The sequence below is a fragment of the Silurus meridionalis genome, chromosome 4 (assembly GCF_014805685.1).
Source record: "Silurus meridionalis isolate SWU-2019-XX chromosome 4, ASM1480568v1, whole genome shotgun sequence".
In the NCBI taxonomy this organism is placed as follows: domain Eukaryota; kingdom Metazoa; phylum Chordata; class Actinopteri; order Siluriformes; family Siluridae; genus Silurus; species Silurus meridionalis.
Window position 1 is genome coordinate 12,832,153 of NC_060887.1, and position 26,019 is coordinate 12,858,171.

Here is a 26,019-nt window from a genome sequence, read left to right on the forward strand (position 1 = left end):
AAAATACAAAACACAAAGTCTTCTAGAAGTAGGGCCTTGCTGCAATAATTGCCCATATCACTAATGTCTATAACAGGTAGCCAGCAAGGACCACATGAGTAGCCCACGACCTTTTCTAAAAATAGCTGTTTACTTTGTTAAATCATTGTTGATAATTATTATGAGAAATTAACATGATCAGTGTATTCACATAGATGAATATCATTAATTATTAATAATAACATATAATAAAAGGTAAATTGAGCAAATATGTTATTTCAGATCAAACTGAAAACTGTGTATTAAACTGGTAGCCCTTCACATTAATCCGTACCTAAGAAGTAGCTCCCAGTGTAAAAAGGTTGGTGACCCCTGGTCTATAATGTGTTCTACTGCCCTCTACAGTTGGATGCTGTAGAGATGTAGATTATAAAATTATGTAGCATTGCACAGGCAATAAATCAGATCTGATTTTGAAAAAAGGTTAAACAATTTTGAATAATTGTAAAAGTAATTCAATGTGGTGGAAAACATAGATATATCTAAGCAAAAGACATATACTTGGTAATACAGTTTATTTAAAAAAATACAAACAGAAAAATTTACATAAAGCTCTAAGGCCTACGATAGCGTATTACGGCCACTATTGGATAAACACAAAAATAAAACCTGAAGGGGAGGGGCAGGGAATTTCCGAAATTTTAAACTCAAAACTTTCGAGTTTAAAACTCAAGGAAGAAAACCGCATATAATATTACAGTGTATCGGATTTTAAAAAAGAACTGAAAGGGGAGAGGCAGGGATTTTCTGAGTTTAAAACTTAGAATTTTCAAGTCGTAAGTCAGAATTTCCATGTTTAAAACTCAGAATAAGAAAACAGCACACGTTTACATGAAGAAAATACAATTTTCACTATGATGATCTGGTGATTCTGGGCTAAAATAACAAGTATTTCCTTGTACTAAATCCAAGCGAAAATGCAAGGCATAATGCATACAAAGTGCCGACTGGTTTTCTTCCTTGATAGAAATCAAAATGCCACAAATGTTTGTGTTTTCAATACATTTTCAATATTTTTCCTCAAAAAATTTAATTATAATCTTTAATTATATTAGTTTTAATATAGGGTTTTAAACTTGAAAATTTCGACTTACAACTTGAAAATCTAAGTTTAAACTGGAAAATATCCTTCCCCTCCCCTTCCGGTTCTTTTCTATAGAAAGATCAATTTTTTTTTCTATCGAAAGACAAAAAAAGTTTACATTCACATTATAATAAAATATCGTAAATATAATACTGAAATGTTTGAATAATAAAAATACAAAAATTAAAGGAGGGTATACATGGTTACAACAAAAAGGAGGAATTTAGATCTTTGAGTATTTTTAGTTCTGATTGTTTACTGGTTTAAAGGTTCTTGTAAAAATTCTAAATACTTTGGGCATCTTGCTGACCATTTACATTTGTGTATATAGAACTTACCTAATAATATTAACACATTTAGCATAAAAATGTGACTATCAGAATTATTCGTCTTTTTTTTTTTTTTTTTTTTTTTATCCAAGTCAAAAATAATGATCTTTTTTATCTCAATTTTAGAACCAGTCAACATAGTAAATAAACATTCCACCTCAACTCAAAAAAAATGTAACATATACATAAAAAAAAATGATGTAAAACATTCTTTCCCTCTATCTATTTCTATCTATTGATTAATTGAAATCACAAAACGTTTATAAAACAAAGTTTCTCGTAAATTTGTGAGTTTTTTCTTGTCATTTCTTCTCGAAATTTTTTTTCAACTCAAAATTTGTTTTTAACTGGCAAATTCCCTGCCCCTCCGCTTCCAATTTCTTTTTATCCCATAGTGGCTCTAATACGCTGTCGTAATGACCTCTCTCTTCCTCTCTCTTCCTCTCTCTGTCTCTCTCTCTCTATCTATTGATTAATAGATTAATATCTATTCATTTATGTGTGTGTGTGTGTGTGTGTGTGTGTGTGTGTGTGTGTGTGTGTGTGTGTGTTACTGAAGACATTAAAGATGCTCCATTTCTCCTTAAAGCAATGAACCGATCAACACACCACCCTGTTTTCTTCTTAATGTCTTTAAGGAGTGCAGAGATCATTTTTGAATTTTCTGCTGTAATAAAAATTTTGTCCTGCCAATGCTTGTGCAATGTTCCCACCTTTCCAAAAAAATATTTTTGGATTAATTTGATACATTTTTATACATTTTTCTAAAACTGGAACAAGAAATAAAATGAGATGAGAGAAAATGAGAAACCTTGATACATATATATACACAAATATTTCAGAAAAATGACAAAAGACTCTTTTACCCAACCATCTAAAAAAACCTATATTAAACAGTATATGCTTTCCTAGACCAGCACTAACCATACACTGCCTATATAAATGAATAAACCATGTGCTTCCCTAAACTGTCTATAGTTCATCCAGGATTAAAGCTTCAATAAGACTAGTTATTCACAATCCAATGAACAGCTAAGTTGAACAAAAACTCATCCGTTCTAAAAACTTAATTCCACAAATTCTTATTCCTGAGCACATTATATAAAACTTCTGATGTTTACTGCTATTTAAGAAATTCATGAAAAGAGATCTGTTCACACATAATTTGACTACAATTTTTATGTTTGTATGATCAAATTTACCCAGGGTTAGCAGAATCAAGACAAGTCCAAATTCACTTTAGAAGTGTGTGTGTATTGCTCCATCAGAAAGCTGATGTTTGTGATGTGTCTGCAGACCATACAGAGCTCTTGCGTGACACAGTGTCCACTCTGGACTGCAGCCTGTATCTGAATGGCTTTATCAAGTCCAGCAGATGGCGCCGAAACTTTACTCCAACAAACGCATACAAAACCGGGTTCACACAGCAGTGCATGTAACCCAGAGTAGAGGTGATTATTAGAGCAAAGTCCAGTGCTGTGGAAGTTTCACAGTTTGTTTCATTGTTGCTGGTTTGGTTGGTGTAGAGAGTATCCACCAGCAGGGTGACGTTGTAGGGTAGCCAGCTGATGAAAAATGCCACCACCAAGGCAAGGACAATTCGTACAGCCCTCTGCTTTTGTACACCCTGAGATCCAAACTGAAGCCGCACCACGACACGAGTGTAACAGTAGAGCAGAACAATGGCGGGAAGTAAAAATCCCAACACGTGGTAGAGCCCACGTAATACCACACGCCATTCTGAAGATGGGTAATGGTGAGTACATTCATATTTATTGTTTCGTCTAGAGTCTGCTTCGGCTTTCAGGTACATCCAGTCAGGGATGGAGAGAAGTAGACAGAAGAACCAAACAGCCAAACAGCTAAACTGCACCAGAAACGGTCTTGAGCGTGAGTACATTTGCACTGCATGAACTACGGAAAAGTAGCGATCGAGGCTGATGCAGGCCAACAGGAAGATACCACAGTAGAAGTTGACCTAGAAAAACAAATTATTCTGTGTTGTCACATTCCCGTTCATAAAAAGCAACATTACAACATCCTAGCTGAATTGAAACTGGAAGCGGATTCAAGATGTGTAGAGATTGTTAAATAGTTATGGTTAAACCTTCACTGGTCAATGAGATGATGTGTGCTGATGTGCACCTTGGGTGAACTGATTTATCTGTATTGGCCATGTGAAAACAGACTTCTGTTTGTGATGGCATGTGGCGCCGCAATCATAAACCAATTATTATAAATGTAACAAATATGAATATTTTTCTCATCTCATGTATGTTAAGCTATAATATTATTAATTACATAAGGTAATAAAAATGGACAAATCCTAAATTGCTTGCATGTGGAGCATCTTTGACAATCTCACTGAGGTATTATGGCAATTGTGTTATAGAAAGAATGTCTTTCACACTATGGAAAATCCGTAACCTATTCAGCATTCTTCCTCAAAGCAACCCGATGACACTGTAGGATCTGCTAGGATAAAAAGGCTAGGATAAAAGACATTCTCCAAGCTTTTGGCACAAAAATGTGTGTACACTGTTGTGAAAGTGGTAAAACAGTGGTTAATGCACAGGAAACCAACGTGAACGCTGGTGAACTCACACCTTACTGCAATGAATTTTATATATGACCCAATTTGTGGTGTAGCAGCTCTGAGATATTCCACTGTGCACAGTTTCATAAAAAAGCTCTTCTGTGCAGTCAAGAGAACAGGGAATTTCCAACCTGCTATGCAAACACATGAACTGACTGCAGTGGCAGATGTGGGAGTCACAGGACTGAAGTCAATACATCTAGTGTAGAGACCAATGTCCATACTGGTGGTTCTGATCTATAAAGCAATGTAAGTAGTAAAGGGCATTATTTAAAGGTATAGGAGGCCTCATCCTTTTGCAAACCAATGGTCCTGGACAGTGAGACAGTGGGGGTGATGATTAGATTATTATTCTTTTTTTTTTATGCCACCGATACCGGAATGATTCGATGAATCGATGATTTAGAGAAACAATCAAATACATATTAAAGTCAGTGTTCATCTGTGGTTGGTAGTTTACAGAAATTTGTCATGGCCACAAAATAGTAAAAAATATATCATAGAATTAAAGACATGTGCACATTTCCCCTGTGTATACCTGTATACACATTACTCTGCTCTTAGAAATAAGACTCTCCCTGAGATTCTTCCTGTGTCCAGGGAGGATTCTCATTTGTTTTGTGGAATTGTCTGTCACCTGGAAGGAACAGTAACAAGAGCTCATTCTACAGTATGATTAGATCTGTTGGATCGTTTATCTGTAATAAATGGACATTCGTTGCAACCAAGATGAGGATGTGTTCCCTCTTGAGTGTGGTTCCTCTCAAGGTTTCTTCCTTTTGCTATCACAGGGAGTTTTTCATTGCCACAGTCGCCACCGGCTCACTCATCAGGGACAAACTTACGCTTATCATTCATTTTTATCACCACATTATCTTAGTAAAGCTGCTTTGAGACAATGTTCATTGTTAAAAGGGGTTAACAAATAAACATGAACTGAACTGGACCCTTTGGTTAAATAAGTGATAGTGTAGGCATACCTAAATGACTTGACAAGCTGATCCTTACAGATTTAGCAGTTCTTATAATCTCTACAGAACTGTATTATATACAAACGTGTATTAGTAGATACTAATCACCAGTAGAGAGCAGTATCAGTACTTTAGTGGTGTTTATCTTTAGTAGGATCAGTATTATAATTTACGTAATCTCAATTCTTATCATCATCAGCAACTGAGCGGATCTTGATTCCACTCAGGTGGCTCTCACTTCCACTCACTTGAGTCACTATTGCTGTATGCAAAAGAGATGCAATATCTGTCATATCAAGTGAACGCTCATTTTTTCCCCAGAAAACGTCATATTTCACAGGACTGTGCGTTCATGAATGTCACAAACTCTCATGATATTTTTGATACATGACCTCCAACATCTCCAACAGGTAACTAAGATGAAGATATCAGCACATTGTCGAAACACAAACCCCCCCGGTTCCCCCTCCACCCCGTCCACCTGTCCTCGTTTGAGGCTATGAAACTACAGATTCATATGTAATTTAGAAAAACACATACAATATTATACAGCGTTAACGTCATCGTGCAAGAAAGGAAACTTATATCTGGTGTTTCTGTCTCGTTTTTAAGATTTGCAAGTCATCAGTCAAGTTTTGTTTTTGCTCACTATGAGAAATCATGTATATATACAAATAATATTAATTATGTTTGGCCATGGACATGCATCAAGTAATTGAAACAGTGTAAAAACTTTGTCCAAAGATTGGGTATATAAGTTGAGTAAGAGCATTAGTCAGGACACTGAGCACAGTACACATATGATCTACAGACTTCAGCTCCTTCTTACCCTAAACATCGCTCCAGAGAGCTTGCAGAAACTATTGCCGAAGCTCCATCCTTGCACTGCATCCACAGCCCAGAGTGGCATGGTTAAGAGTAACAGCAAGTCAGCCACGCTCAGGTGTAGGACGAAGACGTCTGTCACGCTCCATGTCCGCCTCTTCTGGCACAGCACAAAAAGCACCAAGCCATTTCCCAACAGCCCCAGCACAAACACCACCGAGTACAGAACGGGGATGAAGATGGCCTCGAAATGCATACTTGTGTGCTGTTCACACACCATTCCACAACAATCTTTATCATTTTCATATTCATCATAGGTGTCATTTAATCCACTAAAATCTATATCTGAAACTTTAATAGTTTCCATTTTCTGCAAGATAAAAAGACAATAAAAAGGTTAGTAATACTGTCCATCAGTACAGGTAGTCTGTTTGCATAGTCACATGAAATCTGTCACTTGTTCCTGCTTTATATGCTTCTTTTTACTTCAGTTCATAGTAGCATTTTTTATATTACTATGTATTATTACTATATGTTATTATATTACTAAATATATTACCATATCTTCTGTTGCTATGTAATGAAGCTGTTTGGTGAAAGGCATACTTCCTTTTTCCAAGTTGCTTAGCAATATTTAAATAGCCAAAGGGACGTGATTTATTTAATGCGGAAAATTCAAAAGATAGTAAGATACATTTATATTTACTATTCTTTGTTTTATAGCTGCTGTTCATATGCAGATTGTGAATCAGGCACCCTAAAAGCCACACATTATGCAATTCATACAGGATATAATTCGGTGCGCTGGTATGTGATTTTTTTCGTGTGTTGATGCATATTTTCTAAAGTTTCTAAGTAATCAATCCTCTGCACAGAACTCGACTAATTTATTGTAAATGAAAACTGAAATTGTTGAGGTTATTATATGACTAAAAGCGGTATTTCCCCATGTTGAAGTCAATGCATGTCTTTTCTCTTTACCATCAGCCTGTAACATTTACAAAATTTGCGCATGGGGGTAAGTAATTATGATTATACAGCAAGTTTAGATTTTTTGTTTTTATCTTTTCTGTTCTTTTGGGGAAAAAAAAATCTGTATTGCATTAGAACAATTAGTTCATTTTCAGCTATTTTTATATCCTATGTATGATTATGAAATAAATAAAAGTTTGTGTACAGTTAATGTGTACAGACTAAAATATACAGTAGGTGCACCGATGCAAAATACTACTAACCGTGCAGCATAAAATATATCACCCATTTACATTTTTTCAAAATGTTTAGTTTAAAAATATAACCATTATAATGATTATGCCCATTTATTTGAACAAAGTTACATTATACATTGTATGATATTATTTGAGTCTAAAAAAGTGGCACAATTATTTGTTTCTACTTTTCAGCAGATGTAGTGATGATGTAGAAAAAGCATTTAAATCTATCGAAACAAAACTTGAAGCACAAAAACGGTTAAAATACCGGCATCAATATAAATCTGTAAATTCTAACTTACATATCAGCGTGTAATCTGCTCAAAAAAACAGCTCAGAAATGCACATAGACACACAGAGAACTGTCTCTCTCATTGGTAGACAACAAAAATAAGCTCAGACAGAGAAGGAGGGAGGGCAGGAGGGAGGAAGAGAGAGAAGGAGGCAGAGACTAAGAGGAACTGGGTTACCACAGATTTATGATAAGATCTTTATATCTTTTTTTCATTCATTCATTTAAATTTCGTAAAATTTATGAATTAATGAACTTTACATGCCTTCTGAGGAAAGTTACAGTTTTTAAGGAACTGGCATTGGGCAAGATATTATACCAATATCACCAATACACTGAAGTACCTGTCAATAAATTTAGGAAAGAGCAGAAGATTTCAATGACCATATTTTTGAATTTAATTAACCAATTTTTCATCCTGACCCTCAACTTTCCCAATGAATCTTTACACACACACTACATAGAGAGAGATCACAGATTTTCCTTTTTTTGAAGGTGGGTGGAAGGGGGGGTGGGGTACAAAATGTACAATTAGAAAATAATAACAATTCTCAAAATGAATCATTTTCCTATGTAAAAACATTTGCTGATCTTTATCAGTTAGTTAGGGACACTGTTAAACCACTGCCTTTTCTCAGGGTTCTAAGTTCGGCCCTTTTTGTTTTTCTTTTGTGTGACAATCTTGCTTTTAAAAGTCGTTTTGAATATGAGCATTTTCCTTCCACACACTAGCCCTGTTTCTATCTGGTCATTTGATGCATCTTTTATTAGAATTGCATTAGAATTTCACAAACAATCTAATTGCCTCTGGCATTCGCATTGCATGCAAATGAGCATTTCACACTTTGGGTTGTTACTTGTTTTCAGTTTTATACAAGATCGGGTTGCTCAAACCAAATATTATTATTACATTAAATATTATTCAATTATTTTAAATACCTCAAACTGTGAAGGAGATGATGTTAAGTAGGAGAGTAGTTTATCTTTAAGAAAGGTGTTCTTTTTAGACAGTTTACAGAGTTAATCACAGCAAAGCTTATTTAAAAATCACTATGCACAAGCTTGTCATGAAAACTGGGTGTGAGCAGATTGTACTGAGCATTTTCACAAGTTATGGGGGAATATTTCCTGTCATGTTCAATTGTATACAATGTGTGACCATACCTGCATGCACCATGAAATATTTCCTTTGGTTGTGTAATGTAACATCAAAATGTATTAACACATTTTTGTCACCTAGCTAAAATGTTACTCAGAATAGAATGTATGGTTGGAACAAAAAAAAATACAATTTCAGTGTATTCATTTGAAAAGTAAATAATTTTAGTAGATGATCTTTGTTTTAAAGCATCTAGCATTGTGTTCGGAAATAAAAAAGACAACCCATTTTATGAGTCATTCTCAGAATAAGGTGGCGTGCGTTTCCTTTAACTTATTCGGCATAACGTGCATCGCTGTCTAGCTTTTATTTCCTAAGAAAGGTTATGGCTATTGTTGTGTGCATTTCTTTTAAAACTGCTAGAAAAATGGCTTGTTCATTATAACTCAACAGAATAAATAGGTTTAAAATAATCTCGAATTGTCATGTGGATGGTGTTGTTCTAAACATTCAGATTTACAAATCACAAAGAAAAAAATTATAGATAATTTCAAAGTGTCACTACAAATTACGCAAAATTAATTTACTATTCCAGTAATTTAATAATGCTGAAAAAACATCTTCAATAGAAACTTGTAATAGTGTAATAGCCTGTGTCTATACCACCAGTGATAACTCCTTTAACTTTGAAACTGCACCGAATTAAAGACCAATAAACCAAAATTGTTACCAACAATTCCCAAATAAATACATTTTAACATTTTGCTGGTTAGAAAGTTTGAGAATTATTATATAAGTCTCTGTATATATTACTTCAGCATACTGGCATTTTAGGTCAGAGTTTTCATTCTCAATTTTGCCACAGGTGACATTACCCAAATTATACCATAAGAAAGTCAAAGTGGCTCATGGCTCATGATATGTAGGGTTAAGGGCAACATTAGGCCCTAATAGTTTTGTATTTGGTATGTGCATGCACAAAAACTCAACATAACCAGCATGCAAATGACAGGATCTGCACACCATTTATAAGCCATCCAAGCTACTGACAACTGCTGCGCTGTATCATCAGCTCAGTTTTATAAGTGAAAGCTATATAAATGGATATGTGGCAAAAAAATTAAATTATACATTGGATTATTGTATAATTAGATGCACATCTATAATGGAAGTTTAAATGGTACGTACAATTGAATTGATGCTACTTTTATACAGAAACCCTGCAATTTTATTTGATAAGAAAAGTGAACGCATTAGAAATTAGCTAGTAGGAGCATAAGCGAGATACACTGTTTAAAGACAATATGGAACAATACCACAATTATTGCAGTGGCGGGCCGTGCATTTGGTATCTGGGCCTTCGGTGGTGACTTAATCCACCTCTTGATACCACCAATATTACGTTGAAATTATTGAAACCATCAATACTGTACAAAAACACAATATAACAATGCGTGCCATTACAGAGAGAAAGACATTTCACATATGAAGGGTAAATATCATTTTACTAAAGCAAGCTCCAAACCTTTACACTACAACCGCACCTGTGCACCTACACCATCTGGAGCAGTTTAGAATCAGTATTTGTCTAATAACATGACAAAAACCTAAAAAATGTAAATAAAATACAACCCCTCACCAGAGATCCAGACTCATAATTTTTCACACTCCTCAGAGTCTGTAAGCCAGTGGTACCACTCGTAACCAATCAGAGGACGGAAAAATGCTGACGCTATTCTGGGCCAGCTAGCCCAGAATTCTTTTTTTTTTTATTAGAAAAAAATGTACAGACAGTTTACAATTCTGTTTTTACTTTGTCATTATGGGGTACTGAGTGTAAAAAAGAACAATTGTAGTATCAGGCTGCAAAATAACAAATTGAAAAAAGTCAAAAATCTTTACATAAAATAAAATTGTCTATGAAATTTTAGAATGTGGGGGAGGTTTGTCAGTCATTCTGAGCATTCTGCTAGCTGGCCATCCACCCTACCATGCTGTCTTAATTACTGCATGATTCCCAGGTCCTGTGGCATGTGAAATAAGATCAGATTGGCACCTTTTGACCACCATGCTTCACAGCTGGGATGGGGTGTTTGTGGTGATACGCTGTGTTAGTTGTTTGTTGTTTGTTGTTTTGCCAAGCATGGTGTTGTGTTTGATGACCAAAAAATGTAATTTGGTCCATTCAGTCCAAAAGATATTGTTCCAGAATATTTGTCATTTGTTAAGGTGCAGTTTTGTTGCCAAATATTTTTGTAGAGCAATAGGTCACATGATTAGAGTTTTTTTATATCTTTGTGCAAGAAGCCCTCTTTAGAAAATTGCCAACTCTCTTGAAGGCTCTTTATTTGCAAACAATCCTTCTGGCTGTAAAATGGTATATTTTAGATAGTTCGGAGATGGCTACCCGACTCTTGCCAGACTGATGATCAGGAACAATTATTTTTGAGGTCATGGCTAATGTCCTTTCTTATAGTTTGGATGTAGATAGGCACCAAGTGCTTCAGAACACCAAACTACCAAAGGTTTTCAAATTCATATCAAATTAAAATTTTATTTGTCACATACACAATCATACAGAGTATGGCATAGTGAAATGCTTTTTGTCTATCCGACTTGTAAATATGAAAAGTAATACAATATAAAGATAAAAATGTAAAAAAAAAAGTAAAGTAACGTTAAAAAAAACCCCAAATAAAGTATAAAAATATATAAAAATATAATCTGACTATAAAGCATGAAAATAATAGAATAAAAAGAAAGAATATGAAAATATTATATATATATATATATATATATATATACACACACATATACACACACACACAAACATTGAGAGGTTTCCTGGTGGTCTAGTGGTTAGGATGCGGCGCTCTCACCGCTGCAGCCCGGGAACCAACCCCAGCTATTAGGGTTGCACAAGCCAGTGCCGGTCCCAAGCCCAGATAAATGGGGAGGGTTGCGTTAGGAAGGGCATCCAGCGTAAAAACGTGCCAAATCGAACATGCGTATCATAAATACGGCAACCGCTGATGGGAGAAGCCGAAAGAAGAAGAAGACATACACAAATTGGGGGAAAAAGTATATGTTTATGTATATACATTGGGATGGATGCATATGGATATGTATGCCAGATATAGTCAGAAGAACAGATTATAGTGACCTAGTATGATTGTGATTGCCATTAAAGTGTCCATGTGCTGGCGAAATATTATAAAGTGACGCTGTGCTAGTCCAGAGTTAAAGTTTTACCACTAGTGCAAGTAATGCAAATAATAGTGAATAATTGTAAATAATATTTGTGCAGCAAGGGAAGTGAGACAGAGAGAGAAGTCCAGGTGCTAGTTGCAACTAGACTTTTGCCATTACAGTGATAGTCAAACTGTTGTAAAAACTGTCTCATTCTGTCATCACCTAAAGTGATTTGGACCATGTAATTGTTATTTAGGCTCCAATAAACACATCATAGAATAATATGCATATACTTTCTTATTACTCTCATGAGTCTTTTCTCATTATTGTTTATGAAAGAGAGCAGTTTGTTTCCTCTTAGATAGTTAGCTGCTCTGGGACATTGCATAAGCAGTTTGGTAATGTAATACATGTATTCTTCACCTATAGGGGAATTTCAACAGAAGGAAATATTTGAGTTTTGTGGTTTTGCTTTTTTATCTTATGTGGACTAAAAAATAAATCTGTTCTCGCTTAAACCCCTCCCAATTTACCTTAAACAATAAATAAATAAATAAATAAAAAATACTCCATAATCCTGTTACTACAATTAAATTATTTTAAGGTTGTTTCATTCTTTAACTTAAAGTGTATGTACATATGACCTTATAGAATTTGTATTAGTATAAACAACATTATAGTATATTGACATTATAGTTCTTGAAAAACTTGGTAGGTGCTCCTGCTAGGTTTCACTCAATGATCACATGGCGGGATGTTTTTTTCACACCTTTACACCACGTCCTGTTCCTTGTTCAGAGACACATAAATAAATGATGTGTATTAGTTCATATGTCTAAACTTGTATGGAAATAACAGTACTCATGTTTATTTGTGTTTGTGTATGTTTTATATCTTTATGCAAATCAAATAATGACATATGTCTTTACCAGGTTAAAAGAAATCACAGGATTTCATTTAGGTTCTTGGAAAAGTAGATGAATCAAAAGTGTCAATCAAGTTATCTTGAAAATGTCCAAAAAAGAAAAAAAGTGAAGCCTTGCATCTATGCACTTGCGATGCTTTTATTCAAATGTTGGGCAACATAACTTTTTAAAACCAAACCCACATATGCCATCTGTAGTCTTAAGAATACAAGTTATAGCACATTAAATAGTGACTCATTTTTCTTGAGAAAATGAGTAGGGTACACAAGGTGGAAGCTGAGCATGTGCTGCGGTGCATGAGCAGTTCAGAGCCAAGACCTCTTTTTTAAAGAACCCACAGCCAAGAATAGGTCAGAGATATTGCTTTACAGCAGCAGACTCATTTAACGCATTGCTTCTGTACATACTGAGTTCAGCAGGTTAACTCTACCAGGTGTTTTGTGGTTGTCATGTAAACATATTCTTTTTATAATGAGGAACCGAGAACAGGAACCCTTATGCTATTTGAAGGTTTTCCAATGCTTCTAAAGAGAAATGAGATAAGCTGTCATGACTTTCCTCTAAATATGACAAGTGCCATAGTTACCGAACATTTCTGATATTCTGATTATTTAATGCATTGCCATGACATTACTGAAGTAGTAAAATCCAAAGTCGAAAGAAACCACTGACTTCCTTGATGTTTTAGATAAAATTACCACTCAAAGGAAACTGATACCATAATATATTTTTGTTCAGTGTTTTGATTTTGTTGTGTTATTTCATTTGCTCTTTATGTCTGCATTGTGGTAGCAGTTCCCCATGGGGGAACAAGTAGTTTTACCTTTAGTATGTATCCTTTACTTGAGAACATTATAAAAAAAAAATTTAATTGGCCCTCTATAAATGTTAATATGATAAATATGAATATGAACACCACATGCATTTCCATTGGTAAAAGAAAGTTGCATACTAAGGGAACAAACATGTCCCTTCGATGGTGCAGCCCCAGCCCCCCAGGAAATCGCACTTGTTCAGGTATTTATTTCTGAGAGTGCAAAAGTGTTAAAAGTGCAGTGCTTATGATAAACTTTGAGTGTGTTGTGGTTCACACTTGTATGTGCAGTGATATTTAATCTTCTCTAAAGCTTCACAGATGGGCTTTTTAAGAGCTGCGGTTTTTTCATGTGCATAGGCAGGAACTGCAGACAGGCAAAGGTTTCACACCCTTTAAAACTTCACCTGGCCCCTCTCTGAGAGGAATTGGGGATGGTTTCACTGTAACACTTCCCTTATAAGCTCATTTAGAGACAGGATTAATGTTAAATCCTTAGGAGTTTAACAGAACATGACATAGAGTTACAAGTTACTTACTAGAAATAATGTTAAGTGAAGTCCAGATGCATATCATCTATCTAATTCTAACTTTACTTACAAGAGTTGCAAAAATGTGCTTAGAAAGCAACCATTTATTTGTTATTATATACCACTTCCCTATTATTTCAAAATTCAAAATAAAAAAATCAAGAAGTGAGACAATGCACAGTGTTGATCATCAGTTCTAAACTGCCTTCAGGTAAATGTGTATGAAAATGACATTTAGGTCATCTGTATATAACTCATTTTGGTTAAAAAAATTTTGTATATGACATTTATGCTGTGGATTTAGATGCAGTAGGTATTTTCCAAGTACGTCTTTATATAGTAAAAGAAAATGTCATCGGTATACTAGTAGGTCCACCCGATCTATTACCAATCTATGGTGAAATCTTTAGATTTGATATGGCAAAGAAATTGTGGATTCTTACTGACAGATTTCAGTAAACATTTACTGTTTCCACGAAACAGTAATACCACAGGTTTGGGGTAGAATGGGGCATACTTTGCTCTTTCTTTATTAGGGAAGTTTTAGGTATATACAGTATTTTCTTCTTCTTCTTCTTTTGGCTTCTACCATTAGGGGTCACCACAGTGGACCATCTGTCTCCATACCCCTCTGTCCTCCACATCTGCCTCTTTCAACCCAACTACCTGCATGTCTTCCTTCACCACATCCATAAACCTCCTCCTTGGCCTTCCTCTTTTCCTCCTTCCTGGTGGCTCCATCCTCAGCATTCTCCTACCGATATACCCCATGTCCCTCCACTGCACATGTCCAAACCATCTCAATCTCGCCTCCCTCACCTTGTCTCCAAAACGACCTACATGCGCTGTCCCTCTAATAAACTCATTTCTAATCCTGCCCTGCCATTTCTCTAATCCATACAACATCACAGGTCTCACCACAGTCCTATAAACTGTCCCTTTCACTCTTGCAGACACTCTTCTATCATAAATCTTTCCTGCCATCATTCTTCTCCACCCACTCCATCCTGCCTGCACTCTTTTCTTCATTTCTTTAACACATTTTCCATTACTTCACACTGTTGAACCCAGGTTCCTAAATTCCTCCACTTTTTCCACCTCTTCTTCCTCCAACCGCACCCCTCCACTGCCCTCCCTCTCATTCACACACATGTACTCTGTCTTACTCCTACTGACTTTCATTCCCCTTCTCTCCAGCACGTACCTCCACCTCTCCAGGCTCTTCTCAACCTGCTCCCTACTCTCACCACAAATCACAATATCATCCACAAACATCATAGTCCACGGAGACTCCTGTCTGACCTCGTCCATCAACCTGTCCATCACAACTGCAAACAGGCAAGGGCTCAGAGCCAATCTTTGATGCAGTCCAACCTCCACCTTGAACCAGTCTGTCGTTCCTACTGCACACTTCACTGCTGTCACACCGTCCTCATACATGTCCTGCACCACCATCACATACTTCTCTGACACACCTGACTTCCTCATACAATACCACAACTCCTCTCTCAGCACCCTGTTGTACGCTTTCTCTAAATCCACAAACACAATGCAACTCCTTTTGTCCTTCTCTATACTTCTCCACCAACATTCGTAAAAGCAAATAATGCGTCTGTGGTGTTCTTCCTCGGCATGAAACCATACTGATGCTCACAGATGGTCACCTCTTCTCTCAGCCTGGCTTCCACTACTCTTTCCCATAACTTCATGATGTGACTGATCAACTTAATTCTGTAATAATTTTTATCCTGTAGTTACTGCAGGTCTGCACATCTCCCTTGTTCTTAAAGATCGGTACCAGCACACTCCTCCTCCATTCCTTAGGCATCCTCTCACCTTCCAAAATCCTGTTAAACAATTTGGTTAAAAACTCAACTGCCATGTCTCCAGGCTTCTACCAGTATGTCATCTGGTCCTACCGAATTTCCACTCTTCATCCTCTTCAGGTATATATTTTGTATTATTATATTTTCATATATTTTTTCAGTATGGATAGTATATTTCTAAATACAGTATATATAGTAAATATAAGTAGAGAATTAGCTAAATTTGCCCCATTAGTAAACAATGCTGATTTCAAAATAGGAGTCACATGACCTTCAATGGTTTGCTTCAGTAGCCCAAGTTAAAAATTGCTTCTTTTTTTTTTTTTTAGTTAAATATTTGTGCCATACTCTATCAGTCAAAAAACTATATTTATTTACTACACAGCATACATGCATTGGGCCACTGGAAATTTGCATGACATCAGTGCAACATTCGCCCACATTGTATCATTCAGGATTTGCTTTATGGTGCAATGTTGAGTGCCCACTTTAATATATATATTAACACTACCCTAAGATGAAATGTGTAACTGCAAACAGTTTTATAACCTAATATATTTAAATACATAGTATTTTAGCTTAAGAGCAGTTGTGGCACTTTGGCCAAAACATCTGGGGCACGCACACACACACACACACACACACACACACACACACACACACACACACACACACACACACACACACACAGCATTTATCTACTTCACTCCATCTTACCTTTGACTTTAAACAACTAATAATGAATCTAAATATTAAGGATATACACTGCCTGTTGCAAATTTATATTTTAGACATTGCAATAATTATACCGTCCTTTGGAGTCAAACCATTATGGATTATTGCCAACAATAAATCAATTTACAATGAATACAATTTATAAATACATTAAATTAAATTTCAATAAAATAAAATAAAATAAAATAAATGCATTTAAAATAAAACAAAATAAGAAAGACTGGGACAGAAAAAGCAGTAGAGACCCTGTTGTATTTTCTGTTATTTTATTTTAGATTTATCCTAATAACTTTCTCCCATGAGAATCTTTAGTGTGATTGGTGGAAAATTAGTAGCACTAAAAATATAAGCCAGTAGGCGCGATTTACTGTAATAATACAGCAAAGTCTCGTCTTTGCAGATATTGTCGTTGTTACAGGCTCTACTGAACACTGCTGACATCTAGTGGACAAAATGTGAGGCTGCACATCAGAGTATCGACCCGAATAAACAACTAAAACTTGAATATGCTGATGTCCTGGGATTTTCTTTTTTACACAGATTAGTTTATAGCAGACATGTCAAACTCAAGGCCACTCTGGACCACTTCCAGACCCTGGATCTGAGAGGTAATATCACATTTTTTTTAAAACAATGTTTGAATCTCTGGGTGTTTTTTTTATTTTATTTGATTTTACACAGGCTGCTCGAATGCACTGGATGTTTGGAAGTAATGTGTGAGCAACATTTCTTAGCACACACAGGTCTCGTCTCACTGATGCACACCTTCACTCCATGCAACCTAACAACAATCATGAACTGAACTGACAGAAAAGATGGCAGGCAAATACGAGCAGAATGTACTTACTGTTTTATTTTCACACCTCTGTCTGCCTTGTTGTTTATTAAATATTTACTGTAATGTGGAATAAGAGAAAGCATATGAAAAACAAGCAGTACAAACTGTGAGGCCAAGACAGAGATACACTTCCTCTTACACGTTTGTTCTTCAGAGTCAAATCATCACAGAAAATACTAACTATCTGCAAATTAAGAGAAAATATAAATCAGTTTAAGGGAATAAATTAAAAATTAATAAAAGTACAACAACCAGGTTGCATAAGTGTACACACCCCTGAACACATGCCTAATTGAAGCACCTTCAGATAGTTTTACTAATCTTTGTGGGTACAAGTCAATCAATGTGGCACATCTGTCAAATTATCAGAGCATATCCAGTGCCCAGCCTTTTTCAGGTCACTGCACAGATTTGTAATTGGATTTAGATCTGTTCTCTTGCTGGACCATTTCAAAACCTTGAATTCTTTTGAATTTTTTTGAAGCTATTTCCTTGTTGATTTTAAAGTGAATTTGGGTGGCTGCAGAAAACTGAAGAAAAGAAGCCCCCAAAGATCGATGCTGCCACTGCCATACTTTACTGTTTTCTCAGGCACAATGTAATAAATATTCAGTATTCATAGACTTTTAGAATTGTCAACAAGAAATCTTTCACTCAGGAAGGCTATTTCTCAAAAAACGCACCTCCGGTTCAAACGTATTTACACAAATCAGGCATAACATTATGATCACTTGCCTAATATTGTGTTGGTCCCCCTTTTGCTCCCAAAACAGTCCTGACCCTTCGAGCATTAACAGCATTAACTTCTTCAGCAATTTGACCTACATGAGCTCGTCTGTTGGATCGGACCGCACGAGCATCAGTGAGCATTTCCCGTCTATGACCCTGTCGCCATTTTACCACTGTTCCTTCCTTGGACCTCTTTTGTTAGATCCTGACTACTGTAGACCTGAAACATCCCACAAGAGCTGCAGTTTTGGACCCTTGCCCCTTCGACAAACTCCCTCAAATACTTATGCTTGTCCATTTTTCCTGCTTCTAACACGTCAACTTTGAGGACAAATTGTTCACTTGCTGCCTAATAAATCCCACCCACTAACAGGTCCAACCCATTCACCAGTCATAATGTTATAATGTCATAATGTTACGCCTGATCAGTGTATGTTCCTACAAAATTGTGTTCACCTGCAAGTTCACTTTTGCTGGATTGTTCAAACAACATATTGATGGTGTGCTTGTGAACTTTAATAAAAAAACAAACAAACGTGTTTGAATGCAGAGTATCTGAACATTTCCTTAAACCTATTTATTGAATTTTGTGCATCAGTTTATACTTCTAGTGTCCAGTATTATGATCAAATATATTAAATGATTTTTTTTTATTAGAAAGTTAAGAAACTGTAATTCAGATTAGTATAGACACTATAGAATAGTATAGTATAGTATAGTATAGCACGATTATTTTCATTTTTAGGCAATTCCCTTTATTAAATGTATTTAATCGTCTTTTGCTGAGGAAACATTATTCTTTTAATGTCTACTTAAACTCTTCCTCCACATGTACTATGTCATCAAGGTTAGTTGAAAAATGATCTGGCAATGGGCTAACATATAACTGATGAGTCCTCTCTCTGGCAGAACCACTTCGGCAGTCTACAATTTGGGTGCAAGTACAGGGTGAATATTTTATAAATGGGTGGTTGATAATTTACTGTGCTTTAGTCCTTCAGAATAATTTCAAAATATATTTAAAGCAAAGGTATAATAGAAAACATTTGACCATTGGTAAATGGTTATAAAAACAATGCAAATGCTTAGATATGAAGCATTAGAACATCTCTTACCTGGCCGATCGTCAAAGGTCGGTGTAGAAACATTAGAGGTGTCATCACTGATAGGTATTAAGGAATTCAGTATATCTTCAAAGACTTTGTCCACAATGTCTGATGCAGTGTCAGATGCTGCTGGTGATGCTGTATCATTGTTCGATTGGCTTCTAAAATCGTTTTTCAACTTTTCTCTAATTTCTATCAGTGCAAAGCCAATCATAGATGCCACACAATCACTGAACTCACACATGGAAACATTAGCCCTTGATGGTTGTTCCTGAGAGATGTTTTGAGACTGATCTCTTGCTGATTCAAATTCCAAGGCAAGCTGTTGCTCTTCAAACTGGGATATGACCTTTGCGAGTCTAACATCAATCTCGTTGGTAATTCGTTGAGTGAGCTGATCCTTGAATGAGGTTAAGGTTATGCTCTTCAGGACAGCATCGATAATATTCCCCTTTAGCTGAGCTTGGTTGTCAGTTGTTGAATCAGGAGACTCGCTCATTACCTCTGTATTGCTCGTGTCTTGCTCAGAGTTCATCATGGGGGTCTCGTCATTCACATCAGAAGGTGTATTGTGAGCCATTGTTCTTCCAGATTCCAAGGTGTGAGGCAACATTCTCTATAATTACCAAGTAAAGAAATTAGGATTAAATCCATTATGAATTCAATTGACCTATATTAATATAACTATTTTAAATTTGAAAAATCGTTTCTGCATATTTTCACGGCTTCCCATTGAAACTATTGAGCATAAAAAAATAAACTATTGCTATGATCTTAAGCACTGTTATTTTGACCACTATCGTGTATCATGTTGTGATGTATACCTTTCTAATATCCTTTATCATGGCTTTGTCTGGCCAGAAATACATCGGATCCGTCTTATGTATCTGAAGCAGCTGTCTTGTTTTCCAAGGGCTCTTTGCTAAATGCTCTTTAGATTACATGCAACACATGCGATTAGCTTCATATGCACCGTTTGAGCATTAACATTGGTTGGTTTGTCATTTAGTCATTTAGTTCTGTTTAAAAGAAAATATTGCATTCCTTACCAGGTCCAAACTGCCTTATGATGTTGCTGGATTCAATTGGGCTTTTGCAGGTTGTGCTGATGGGAGGCGGGCAGGCATCCTGTTCTGCCTCAGTGGCCATTATATTGTTCTCATGTGCCTAAAATAACACACATTTTACATGTCAAAAACCAAGATTTTGTTATTTTAATGTTTTTTTCTTCATGTTCTCCATATGTTTTGCTAAATTACTGTTACTGCATTACTAAATTACTACGTTGTTCAGTGCTCAAATGCAAAATTTTTACTTTACCGTGTGCTGACATAAAACTTTTTTTTTCAAATATAAATATGCAAACCAGATTCCAAAAAAGTTGTGACACTACAAATTGTGAATAAAAACAGAATGCAATGATGTGGAAGTTTCAAAATGTATCATAAGTTGATTTTAAATTTCATGCCACCAACACATCTCCAAAAAGTTGGGACAAGGCCATGTTTATCACTGTGTGGCATCTCCTCTTCTTTTTATAACAGTCTGCAAATGTCTGGGGACTGAGGAGACAAGTTGCTCAAGTTAAGGAATAGGAATGTTGTCCCATTCTTGTCTAATACAGGCTTCTAGTTGCTCAACTGTCTTAGGTCTTCTTTATCGCATCTTCCTCTTTATGATGCGCCAAATGTTTTCTATGGGTGAAAGATCTGGACTGCAGGCTGGCCATTTCAGTACCCGGATCCTTCTTCTACACAGCCATGATGTTGTAATTGATGCAGTATGTGGTCTGGCATTGTTATGTTGGAAAATGCAAAGTCTTCCCTGAAAGAGATGACATCTGGATAGGAGCACATGTTGTTCTGGAACATGGATATACCTTTCAGCATTGATGCTGCCATTCCAGATGTGTAAGCTGTCCATGCCACACGCACTCATGCAACCCCATACCATCAGAGATGCAGGCTTCTAACAACTTAGGTTGTCCTTATCCTCTTTAGTCCGGATGACATGGCGTCCCAGTTTTCCAAAAAGAACTTCAAATTTTGATTCGTATGACCACAGAACAGTTTTCCACTTTGCCACGGTCCATTTTAAATGAGTCTTGGCCCAGAGAAAAAGCCTGCGCTTCTGGATCATGTTTAGATATTGCTTCTTTTTTGACCTATAGAGTTTTAGCCGGCAACGGCGAATGGCACGGTGGATTTTGCTCACGGACAATGTTTTCTGAAAGTGTGATGCAGTGCCGTCAAAGGGCCCGAAGATCAAGATTCCAGATTTTCTGAATCTTTGGATGATATTATGCACTGTAGATAGATGATTAAACTCTTTGCAATTTTTCCCTGAGAAACTCCTTTCTGATATTGCTCCACTATTTTTCGCCGCAGCATTGGGGGAATTGGTGATCCTCTGCCCATCTTGACTTCTGAGAGACACTGCCACTCTAAAAGGCTCTTTTTATACCCAATCATGTTGCCAGTTGACCGAATAAGTTGCGAATTGGTCCTCCAGCTGTTCCTTATATGTACATTTAACTTTTCTGGCCTCTTATTGCTACCTGTCCCAACTTTTTTGGAATGTGTAGCTCTCATGAAATCCAAAATGAGCCAATATTTGGCATGACATTTCAATATGTCTCACTTTTAACATTTGATATTTTATCTATATTCTATTGTGAATAAAATATAAGTTTATGAGATTTGTAAATTATTGCATTCCTTTTTATTCACAATTTGTACAGTGTCTCAACTTTTTTGGAATCGGGTTTGTAGTTACTAACATAAAAAGGTCAACTAATAAAATTTATGTTTAACAAAATGCTTACCAAAACTTCCTCTGGTGCTTCATTATGCCTGGATTCTTGCTTCGTAAGATCGCTACTCGAATCTGGAATATGCGTCTCTGGTTCTTTTGTTTTTCTATATGAAACAAACACATTCAAATTAAATCGCATCTTATGCTTTTTAGACTACATTTTGGTAGAAATAAACACGCACTGATCGTAATAATTTTCCCATATGTGAAATAGTGTAATGTTTTTACCTGGCCAGAATTTCTATTTTGCTTCCCAGTATTGCAAAACTTAAGGGTTTAAATTCTGGCATTTGAGGCTGAAGCGTTTTGTCTTGTGTACTCGTTTCATTACAATTTTCCATTGCACAGAAAAAAAGCTGTGAAAACAAATAACATTGCAATAAAAGTACAGCTAAATAAGCTGAGAAATAATAATAAATACAATTACTTTCTGTAAAGGCATGTAAAAGTCTAATTTGAGTTAATTATACACTGGGGGAAATATTTATTTGAGCCCCTTAAAAAAGAACTGAACAGTCTAGAATTGTTATGGTAGGTCTATTTTAACAGAGAGAGAAATAATTAAAAAAATGCAGAAAAAAAATTATTTAATTAATATTTTATTAAGGTTTTTGACATGGAAAATGTGTATAATTTTAGGCACATGAGAAGAATATAATGGCCACTGAGGCAGAACAGAATGCCTGCCCGCCTCCTATCAGCACATTATTACCTTTAAACAGAACTTAATAACTTACAAACCAACCAATGTTAACGCTCAAAAAGTGCATATGAAGCTAATCGCATGTGTTGTATGTAATCTACAAAAAACATTTAGAAAAGAGCCCCTTGGAAAACAAGACAGCTGCTTAAGATACATAAGACAGATCCAATGTATTTTGGCCATGATGACAAAGCCATGATGAAGGATATTAGAAAGGTATAAATCACAACATGATACACGACTGTGGTCAAAATAACAGCACATAAGATATGAGCCATAGTTTATTTTTTTATACTCAATTTTTATACTCAATACTCGATTTTTATCATTTAATTTATTTATAATAATATATTTCTATTGAATTCACAATGGATTTAATCCTACTCTGCCTATTTCTGTCAAAAAACATCAGGGACAGGTTTGTAGACCAGCACAAGGCTGGAATGGGCTACAAGACCATCAGCAAGAAGCTTGGTGTGAAAGAGACCACTGTTGGAGCGATAATTAGAGAATGGAAGAAATACAAGATAAATCATCTCTGGAGCGAGAGGGTGAAGCTTTCTTTCATGTATTTTTTTATGTATTTTTTATATTCTGTCTCTCTGTTAAAACAAAACTACAATACAAATTCTTGTTAATTTCTATGTAAGGGGGTAAATACACAAAATCAGCCTGGGGATCAAATCATTATTTCCCCCACATTACAGGTAACATGAGCAGGGGCGTATATTACACGGGGGACACGGGGGACATGTCCCACACACTTTTTATTAAAAAGTAACTTCGTCCCCCTCACATTTTTTAGTGGAGAGTTGTGTTCACGAAATGTTGAGGTTTTAATGGAGCAATGTATAGAAATGCAGAGTGATTTAAAATCCAAAGAGACAAAATAGTCTATACATGACTTTCACGTATCCATTACAATCAGTGACCACTTGTCACGTCATCATCACGCGCCCTATAGTACTGTAGCTCGAGTCGCATCCGCGGTCCCGCGCGCGATCCAACATTCCGTTGCGATGAGCTCAAAGCGACAAAAACCGCTTCACTCCTTTTTAACAAAAAAGTCAAGCAGTGTAAGTTGCATATGGTATCCGAATTTAGTAGCTCTGCCTGTTGCTCTTGTGAATAATTAGCAAGTTGTAAAAGATTATAAGGAAAAATAGCTGCTTGGACAAACGTTCACTTTTTTCTGTGTATTTTCCTTAAACTCTTTTATAACGTCTTTTGTTTTAACAAGTGTTTTATCAAAACCCTTCAAATAAGAATAAAGATAATGTTGAACTGAGATTTTACAGCATGTTTAACTCTGCTAATTCTACATAATATCAAGTATGTGTCACAGTATGTACACGGAGAGACGAGGACACGAATAGTAATCACACATACATACAACGTAGTAAAGACGATAACCGACAATGAGTGAAGACAGTGATGATAGGTGATGTGTACCTTAATGTACAACTATACATTTTTGGGGTAAATAAGGTACAAAGATATCTTTTTAAGGGTACTGTCCCAGTGGCAAGCTGTTGTATTTCTTTCTTTCTTTTTGTTTTATAATCATATATAATCATAAAGCATATAAAGCAAATATATATAAAGCATATAAAGCAAAAAAAAAAATATATATATATATATATATATATAAAACACTAGACATTTCGTCCCCCCACTTTTGAAATGATGGCCACGCCCCTGAACATGAGTAAACAGTAACTATGCACATTTCCTCATATGAGTAACTCAAGTTAGATCTTACATGTCTTTGAAAAGCTGTTTCTACCTAATCAGTATTAGAGGAAAATGAAGGTTTTCTTGATGACACTTCTTTCCTTGTCAGCTTTCGATTCAGAAATGATGAGCACGATAAGCTGACCACAGTTTATAAGATGTGCCCCCGTGACGTCACAGAATGAAACTTTTTTCTTGTAAAAAAAAAAAAATTGTATTTATCAAATTGATATCAGTGGTTTGTGATCCACGTGGGGTACAGAATCTCCATTTACTTAAAATCTCGATAGTTAGACTAGTTAGAAAATTATTAAACCGAGAAAAGCTCACTTTTCTTCTCGTGTATAGATTCGGGCTTTTTATTATTATTATTATTATTATTATTCTATTTTCTTTAATCATCGAGAGAAACTGCATTTTTTATTTTTTTATTTTATCTATATATCAGGTGGGTCGGGAAATGAAACTGTCGACTTCTGTAGCCTTTCTGTCCTCCGCGTCTTCGCGTTTCTGCGCAGGCGCACACGGGGCGAAGCACATCAGAGTAGACTTCAAAGAGTCACAAAAGTGAAGCCCTGCCTTCCTTTCCATTTATGTTTTTCTAGGTGTGGAACAAAAGACTAAGCTGCCTGTGTCTCAGATTTAATATCCATGACTTATGAGCTACGAATACAATTTTAATAAATATCAGAAATGCCCTTTTTTCCACTTTAGCCCTTCCCCCTCAAAATGTCTGTGCACGTCCCTGAAGCACAAGAAAAGATCAAATAGTGAGGTAAACACAGAAAGGCCTTTTCCTTAGTAAGGAAAAGGCCTTTCTGTGTTTACCTCACTATTTGATCTTTTTTGTGCTTCAGGTCAAAACATTCCTCGCTCCTTTTAAAATACTGGGGAAAAATAGAAATGTGCAAGTAATAATTGACCATCATTAAGAAAATGGAACAAACCGGCAAATCATACTGGCATGCTCCATTCTGTCTGCACTAAAACTATTATTTACTCCAAAACAGACAATAACAAAGATAACTGATGGATTCTTTATGGAAAAACATGTATGTGGTAATTACAGTAACATAATAATAGATTGATAATAGCGTAGTATATAGCATGATATAGTATAGCATATAGCATGTATGATACTGTAATTATAGTATTTCAAATATGTTAATAATAATAATAATAATAGTAGTAGATTAATAATATTAAATAAAATATGGAATAACAATTGCAAAATAAAAACAATACCAATAAAGTCAATTGTGTGTAGAAAATTGTACTTTAATATAACAGCATAATAATAACCGATCTATAATAATAAATAAATATTAATAATAATAATAATAATAATAATAATAATAATAAATATGTTAATAATGATAATTCATCAGATTCTAATTTTAAATAGAATGCAAATAATATGTAATATTAATAGCAAAATTAAATAAAAAGAATAATAATTGACAATAATGTTTGAGTTGAGTCGTTCTTTCAAAGTAATGGTTTCTTTGTCCTAATGAGACCATAAAGGCACAAGACAACTGATGGTTTATAACACATTTAAAAGGCAAGAAATGTTACAAATTAACTCTTGACAAAGCACCCTCGTGAACTAAAAACCATTCCAGA

General features: G+C 35.5%; 2 protein-coding genes across 4 annotated transcripts; both read right to left on the reverse strand.

The window, feature by feature from the left end:
* Positions 1–539: 539 nt before the first annotated feature.
* Positions 540–7,440, reverse strand: cxcr3.1 (chemokine (C-X-C motif) receptor 3, tandem duplicate 1). Its single transcript, XM_046847399.1, has 3 exons — positions 7,358–7,440; positions 5,849–6,214; positions 540–3,430 (listed from the first exon to the last, which is right to left on the reverse strand). Exons 2-3 carry the CDS (start codon positions 6,209–6,211, stop codon positions 2,717–2,719), a joined length of 1,077 nt encoding a protein of 358 aa, XP_046703355.1. The 5' UTR covers positions 6,212–6,214; positions 7,358–7,440; the 3' UTR covers positions 540–2,716.
* Positions 7,441–17,100: 9,660 nt separating this feature from the next.
* On the reverse strand, positions 17,101–24,507 carry LOC124384990. 3 transcript variants are annotated; one of them, XM_046848031.1, is made up of 7 exons: positions 24,446–24,507; positions 22,185–22,312; positions 21,967–22,060; positions 20,192–20,309; positions 19,967–20,073; positions 19,152–19,758; positions 17,101–17,491 (listed from the first exon to the last, which is right to left on the reverse strand). In XM_046848031.1, the coding sequence occupies exons 2-7, from the start codon at positions 22,295–22,297 to the stop codon at positions 17,484–17,486; spliced, it is 1,047 nt and encodes a 348-aa protein (XP_046703987.1). In that variant the 5' UTR covers positions 22,298–22,312; positions 24,446–24,507; the 3' UTR covers positions 17,101–17,483. The 3 variants fall into 3 exon arrangements, with proteins under 3 accessions (XP_046703987.1, XP_046703985.1, XP_046703986.1); XM_046848029.1 differs by lacking the exon at positions 17,101–17,491 and adding an exon at positions 18,792–18,960; XM_046848030.1 differs by lacking the exon at positions 17,101–17,491 and adding an exon at positions 18,792–18,960 and having other exon boundaries at positions 24,422–24,498.
* Between the last annotated feature and the right edge of the window lie 1,512 nt (positions 24,508–26,019).

Excerpts from the sequence above, each read along its gene's own strand:
- LOC124384990 (XM_046848029.1), bottom strand. The coding sequence starts at position 22,297 with ATGGAAAATTGTAATGAAACGAGTACACAAGACAAAACGCTTCAGCCT. Across the intron at positions 22,061-22,184 it reads AAAATAGAAATTCTGGCCAG|AAAAACAAAAGAACCAGAGA; the intron begins GTAAAAACATTA and ends TGTTTCATATAG. Across the intron at positions 18,961-19,151 it reads GACCTTTGACGATCGGCCAG|ACTGCCGAAGTGGTTCTGCC; the intron begins GTAAGAGATGTT and ends CCCAAATTGTAG.
- cxcr3.1 (XM_046847399.1), bottom strand. The coding sequence starts at position 6,211 with ATGGAAACTATTAAAGTTTCAGATATAGATTTTAGTGGATTAAATGAC. Across the intron at positions 3,431-5,848 it reads TCTCTGGAGCGATGTTTAGG|GTCAACTTCTACTGTGGTAT; the intron begins GTAAGAAGGAGC and ends TTGTTTTTCTAG.